Source organism: Scomber scombrus, chromosome 1 (genome assembly GCF_963691925.1).
Source record: "Scomber scombrus chromosome 1, fScoSco1.1, whole genome shotgun sequence".
NCBI classification, from domain to species: Eukaryota; Metazoa; Chordata; class Actinopteri; order Scombriformes; family Scombridae; genus Scomber; species Scomber scombrus.
In genome coordinates this window covers 19354996-19362586 of record NC_084970.1, presented here as the reverse complement: position 1 = coordinate 19362586, position 7591 = coordinate 19354996, and the positions used below count along the sequence as shown (strand labels likewise).

The 7591-nt window shown below is 36.8% G+C and overlaps 1 protein-coding gene across 3 annotated transcripts in view; it reads left to right on the top strand.

Annotated features, from left to right (window-relative positions):
* The first annotated feature begins 2985 nt into the window (after window positions 1-2985).
* Window positions 2986-7591, top strand: part of myo1ea (myosin IEa) — a 52426-nt gene continuing 47820 nt past the window's right edge. For 2 of the 3 annotated variants that reach the window (XM_062422570.1, XM_062422554.1), the window contains exon 1: window positions 2986-3215. In XM_062422570.1, coding sequence (XP_062278554.1) covers window positions 3213-3215 — 3 coding nt within the window. In that variant the 5' untranslated portion in view covers window positions 2986-3212. The remainder of the gene's footprint in view (window positions 3216-7591) is intronic. The other variant, XM_062422562.1, reaches the window with a different exon arrangement.

Below are 7591 nucleotides of genomic sequence, written 5' to 3'. Positions count from 1 at the left end.
CAACCAGGGACAGATAAACCAAAGTAAACAAAACTAATGTCAAAAGAATCTGTGTTTGCATACAGTGCCAGACAAAACTGTGTCCAAACTTTTAAATAGTACTGTATGTATGAATGGATTTATCTAGGCTATTTATCTGTCTTGAAATCTATCCTTTATTTTCTATTAACTTTTTCATATCAGATATAGGTATAGCCTACAACCAATGTTACAACATTGAATAGTATGTTACTGTCCCAAATGACAAGTCATGCAGTGTCTTCATGCTGTAGCTATATACAGTATAGATTTACGGTGTTGTTATTATTTCTAATATCATCAATGCCTCTCATAATTTAGGCAACTAATAGCCTAATTTGTAGCCTACCTAATTTACCCAGGTTATCTCTATTGTATTCATGGTGAAATCTCAAAATAAAACATACATACATTAGAAAATAGTCACTAAGACCTTATCTGGGATTTTTCTACAATTAACCTATTCATGTAGGCCAAAAAGATTATCTTATGGTCCAAAAGTGCTACATTTTTTATGTCAAACTTAACTAAACTATTTTATTAACCTTGTAAGATAATATGCACTATATTGTGCTGTTTATTTATTCTTGGAGCTTTTTTGGAACTGGAAATCTTATCTACAATACTTCATAACAGGGGACCCAAGTGTTACCAATTTAAATGTTGAAATTGTATAGATTTATTGGTGTGGATCATCACTGTAATCAATTTTCTCAATCAGTTTGACACAGCCGTTGAATTACAATAATTTTTCTGAAAACACAAATGAACAGTTATGCCCATTTACTATAACTTGGAAAATCAGTCATAGCTAATTCTCACATATTGAAATCCATTATGTTAAACTTAGCGTCCAACTTACAATTCATGAGCTCAATTCTAAAACATATTCATGTATGCTACAGGACACTGAACCTCAGGTATCATTATTCCTGGACTTGATTGTCAAATATCTTGACTGAGATCCTTTTTTATTGGTTTCATGTAGTACTAGAACAGAGCTTCTATTTGCAATTTGCTGCATAAAGACAAATCCCAATGCCAAGCACGCCAACATGTTAATGATAAACTGAGATACTTGAAGTGTATTCGGGATACTTTGCCTAATATAAAAGACTAATTGTCTTCTTCTTTTCTTAAGGTGAACAATCATAGTCTTTTTATAATGCTCCTGGGAAATGACCTGCTGTGATCCAAAATCAACAATGTTGAGGTTGTTTCATGGTGTCTGCCTTGTCCTGTAATGCCCACTGGGTGGTGACAAAACACTGCACCAAAGGTGTCACTACAGCTCTGTAACTCATACCATATTTATTTGTTACTCTGTATATTTAAACAGCCTTTTTCTTTATTACCTTATGTGAATACAGAGTGAAACATTTTTTTTCTTCAGGTTCAGACGACAAAAGTTTATATAGTTAGAACTAAGTCTTTCAGTATGTTGTGTGTGGTGATTAATTTACGGTAGTTTCTAATATTCATCTTAAGAATTACATTCGATTTAAAAAAAAAAAAAGCCTTAAATATAAGTACAGAGACACACACACACAGACACACGCACATATTACATGTCTGCAGATGGCAGCCTGTTGGACAGGTTACACCCAGAGAGTCGCCTCACCACCCAACATTATTTCAAGGCAAGCCTCAGCCACGCTGGATACTAATTGTAAGAATTGGAAACCAGTGCCACCCATTCACTCCTAGAGACTCCTAGCTTCTGGTTTGCATTTTCATTCATCTGAGGGAGTGGGGCTAAGTCATATAATTGAAATGTTACTCAGGGACTTAAAAAATGTTTTTATCATTATTTATAATCATTACTCATTGGCTATTTTAGATCAAAGACAGTCTCAAGAAAAATGGCAGAAGATAAACACTGACCAGAACACAGAGCATAAACTGGATATAAACTAGTGATAGTGACACTCATACACTGAGTCACAAAGAGTCCCAGCCTGTGTATGACGTGCTCGCTGATTACTCCACATTCAGCATGTAAAAAAAGAAAATGACTTTCCCAGTACCCATGGCAAGATTAACCCACCTGAGGGCTCTGGGCAAAAATGAGTTGTGACCCACTACTGACACCCAGCACCAGCAAATGCACATCTATCTTTCTATAAATTGCTTATGTTCATTGTCACCATAGAATAAAATGATAGATTTATATGAGAATAGAATGTGAGCAAAAGGTATACTTAAATAATGTAGGGATTAAAACTACTTTTTGACAGAGACAGGGTCTCACGGCAGACTGTGGTAATAATACAGGACCTTGTCATTTCGGTTTCAGTTTCTGATGTAATTAAATGGTGCACATTCCTAAACGCAGCCTATTACTATTACCTATTACCTATTACGAATTACTTCTCCGCAATTTATACATATACATATACTGAAGCTGAAGCTTTAGGGGTCCCTAAGGGTGTGGGGCCCCAGGGCAGTTGCTCACCTGTTGATGACATTGATGATGTCAGTTTAAAGCACATAAAGAGAAATGCGTGATAAATTCTGATGAATGTTGCTATAGTGTATAATGTATATCCTAGTATATAGTGTACTAGTTGTTACAGGCTATTATAATGGACAGCTACAATGTACAAACAAGAGAAAGGGGGCAGAGTAAGATTTTTTTATGTAGTATACTCCTACATGTACATATAGGTTTAAAAAAAAAAAAAAAAAGCTTCACATTTCTGATGAGAGTGATGCTCAAATGTTTTTGTCTACTTGTAGCATAGGAAAGTCTGTTGTCAGGAAGCCCCAAAATGCTGCGCATGCTCAGTTGTTTCACTCCCAGTAACTAATGAATATTTAATCATATTCCACGTTCAGCGCCCTTTGATTGGACCTTCTGGCTCCGTTTCCTGTGTTATGTTTTAGAGCCGATTTGAGGGTACTGCTCTCCCTGTAAATGACCATCCAGCTAGCTGCTTGAACACTGCTTAGGCTGTCAGTGTAGGACTCGGGTCTGTCTGCACAATGGACGGAGGACACCGCTGAGGAGCCGCATCCACGCTTTCTGGAGCCTGCCGGGAATATCACCCGTAAACTTGGATTTTGTTCTCTGTTTTTACGTTGAACGTTGAAGTAGACTTTTTGACTCACTTTTAACTTCACTCAGGTTCGCACAAATATTGGATCGCGTGGAATAAGAGAGAAAGAGAAGGCTGTTGTGTTGAAAGTAGAGGATGGTGAGTAATATTTACACTGCCTGAGATATTATGACTACTTACTTTTTTACTACCAATACAATCCAATTATTTAACACAGAGCGACTGTTGGTGCCTTTATGGTCCAATATCTCTCTATATATCTATATGTATATAGATATATAGAGAGACATATGTATGTGTGTGTGTGTATATATATATATATATATATTATATATATATATGTATTATATATGTAAATATATATATGTGTGTGTGTTTGAATAAACAAACTAGTATAATAAGTATTCAATTCAAAAGTAATGAGTCATATTTAATAACTACACATTAAATATCGTCTTTTCACAGTTTTTTCATTTACTGAATTCTAAATTATAATTAATGGCTATACTTTCTGTGTCTGCAGTATAGATTGATTTGGTTTTGGCTTGTTATGGATGGAACATATTATACATGTTCAAAAAAACCAAAATATTTTTCTGATATTTGATAGTACTTTTGTAATTATTTGAGATACCTGTCATATTCCGGCTGCCATAGAGATGTAATGTCATTGAAAAACATTAGTGTTTAAGTGACAGGGACAGCTCTCACTTAAAAACCGGTTAGTCTTGGAAGAGGAGACAGGGAGCATGTGTCAGGTGGAGTGTGTGGGTGCTCCTTGTTGTGTGCATATGTGTGTGTTTGTCTGTGTATTACATGGAGACAGGTTTTTCCTGGTTACTGAATGCCATCCCCGCAGCTGATACGCCTAGAGCGACGTTATGGAGGAGGCTTTGCGGCCTCATCATTGTGCTTTGGCAACAATTCTTCATGTCACTTTCTTCTGTGGCCAGATTATCTAATGGGATGTTGAACATAATGTAGCAGTGATGCAGTTTTCTTGTTTATCTTTAACAATGCTTGTTTTTTAATGGAGATGTCACTTTAAATGAAGGTGTTGCAATACAAGTTTGTCATGGGTTTAGATTTAATTTCCAGACACAAAAGGAAACAATTAGCAGTTAACCGAATATGGGAACATTATTAAAGTTATGAGCATCTGAAATGATCCCCTGATTTTTTAAAGTACGTTTCATGCTCAGTGACATTGTGACAGACATTGTCTAAACAGGTAGGACTGAAACCTGTTTGCATTCTGTCATCCAAACTGTTGTATTGAACCAGTAGTTTGTGTTGCCCACAAGAAAAACCAAAGGACAGAGGTTGCAAAATGTACAGTCGGCTTAATGGGACCTTTGCACTCGAGCTGTAGCCAAAACTACAAAGAAAAACTTTAATATAATCCTGCAACAATTTTGCTGTGATCTGGCTTTGTGGAGTTCACACACTTACACGTTCCCTTCAGATTTTGAATCTCATTATTTCAAGTGCAGTATTCTTGGGTATTACATGGTTACTTTGACCTAAACACAAATGAACAGCAGCCGCATGTTTTCTTTTTGTGTTGTAACATGACAACAGCAGAAAAAAATGTTCCTGCTATGAAAGATTTATAAATAATATAGTGTTCAGGGATAAAAGTAAACATCTCTCTTGTTGTTGTTAACTTAAAAATCTTTCAAGAACAACTTATTTGGTCACAAGAGGTTTGTCTTTACATTTTACAGTTTTTTAGATGAGGTCAAGGAGAGTATCACTTCATGGTCAGTCTTTTTTGTGCCCAACAGACGGCTCTGTTATTAAAATAAAGAGAAAAATAGTCTGATTGTCATTTTAACTGTCTGGAATACCAGACAGCAGCATCGCTCACTGGTTCCTTCTCTGCCAGATGCTGAATAGCAAGTCGGTATGACAGCAGATGGTTTGCATTAGTTTCTCCTACAGGGAGGTGCATACTGAGTAACCCCCCTCTCCCTTCATCTCAAAGCTGGTGCTCCATTTTCAAAACCCATCACTGCTGTAGAGATTTGCTCAGGAATTCAAGTCCTCTCTCTCAAAACAGGATGAACACCCATTCTGTGGACCTGGGGAACTCGTTAGTCTTGTCGCTGTGGTTCAGTACACTCACACACGCCTCTTGATCAGTTCCATACGTCTTTGTTACAGAGCTGCAACTATGTTTCACTGCTTTACTGTTTGTGATGGCGAACTTTATGAGAGTTGACTTATTCTGCTGCTGCACTTGTTTTAAATCATCCTGGATGAGAGAAATGTATAAAATACACATTGTAAATTCAAGTTGTCAACCACTATTGAGTTTGTGGGCTTTTCACTTTGCATCAGTTTGCAGTTGAGGTAAATTTGGTTCTGCTTTTTTGCAACTCTTTTTTGTTGTAAAACCAATGGAAATGTAACAGTACCATTGGTTGTATTCTTTAATCTTTGAATTTATTGCAAGCAGTTGTGATTGTCCTGCTTTAGATTCTAAAGCACATGAGCACACCCGGTTAATAAAAATGTTCATGCATCAACAAAGATCATTTCTAGTCTTATACTGTAGTGTTACATGTATCACTCAGGTTCTTATGGCAGATAAACACCATACTGACAGTAATATACTCCATCACCTATTGTATTTTTGTTCTTAACAAGAGCTGCAGCTAATGATTATTTTCATTATTGATTCATTTAAATATGATTTTCTTCATCGTTATGTCTATAAAAAGTCTAAAACTAAAGAATAGAGCTTGTTCTAATTTCTTAGAGCTTAAAATGACCTCAACAAATGTCTTGTTTTGTCTGAGTAACAGTCCAAAATCCCCCCAAAAATCACTTTGCTATCATGTGTGGCTTGTAAAAGTATCAAACCCTCACATTTGAGAAGCTGCAACCAGCAAATGTTTTGCACCCTTCCTTAAAAAAGAACTAATACTCAAGAAGTTGATTAGCAGAATAGTTTCAGATTAACATACTGTTTTCTGGATCTTCTGGTATAGTTCAGTGATTTTTTTTTCCTGCTATGGATGTTTGAACATTTTACAGTTGAACAGCTGGAAAACAAAAATCTGAGTATTCTCCTGCGTATCTCCTCCTTACCTAATCATGATGGCTTGGCATTACTTCCTTGATTGGGTGTTGTTACTCAAAAAAGAGTCTGACTTTATATTCATGTTTTATCAATGAGTCAACTTGTGGTGACGTCAAGGCTTCTGGTATTATTGTAACTCTGATGTAAGATGATATTCTGGTCCCTGGAAGTGGCGAGATGAGGAGCTCCCAGCAGTTTTCTCTGCTTGTGACTCTGTTTGTTTACTGTGTCCCTGGAGCAGTGTGTCCTACCCCACATGTGGCACTTTGGCTCTGCCTCAGGCTTGTTTTCAAAATGACTGGTGACCAGGGCAGCCTTAAAGTAACCTTCACTCTACTGTGGTACTGCTTTTCTCTCCGCCACTGTAATTTCACAGTGAATAACGGTGAGGAAGGATGTAGCTACTTCAGTTGATCAGCAAAACTCCCCCACAACAGAGGGCTATGTGATAAACTGGACTTGTTCCTGTTTGGCCAATAATTACACCGCTGTAACATTTTAAGGAAGTATTATTGGTTGTAAATTTATTCACACATCAGCTGAAATGTGATGTAGCTGGTCTGGGTTTGTAATTACTCCTCAACAAGCAGATAAACATGCCAAAAATACTACAGGTGAAGTCTGCATTCCAGTCGGTGGGAATGTATGATAAGAGGTTATGAATTATGTTTGGCATCTTGGTGTCATTGCTGAACATCATTGTCTTATATTTCAAAAAGGGGATTAAACCGAGAAGTCTACATCTAAGTTGTTATAAAGGCCATCTTTACAACTTAAAGCCTGAACAGACCACCTATTTTTAAACAGATAATAAGGTTATAAAGTAAGCTAAATTAACATAATAGTAAACGGTGCTATCCGTGTCACCATAATCCATCAATACCTCTCAATGTAATGTAATTATTGCATGTTTAGTTTATTTCCTTTTCCTTAGATCATGAACCACAGTGTGTTGTCATAGCTGCCTATTTGCATGTATGACTTCCCTCATCGTGGACAGGGAACAAGGTCAGACTTTTGAAGCTGTGCCCCAGGTTATCTGCTCTGATAGCCTTCCATCGTCACATGATGTCAGACAGTTTTTTTGGCTTCTGAGTCAGTGCCTGGCCTCCTTACTCTGTCCAGTGGAAATCTCTTTTGTCTACATCCTGTCATTTGCAGAAGATCCCCCGACCCTATAAGGTATACATTTTTAACCCCACTTCCTCTTAGAAACTGTACAGGCAAATTGAATTACAGTGCTGTAATATTGTGAAGATCAGATAGTGATTTTGTAGAGCTTGATTATTATACTGCATTATATTTTTGTAATTCTTGAAGACAGCTCCACTAAATTAAACATTAGGGACATAAAACAAGATGGGATGACACTCTTGGTTTTTGATTTTTCAGATTTCTCCAGAATCAGTTAAAAAGGGAAGTCTTA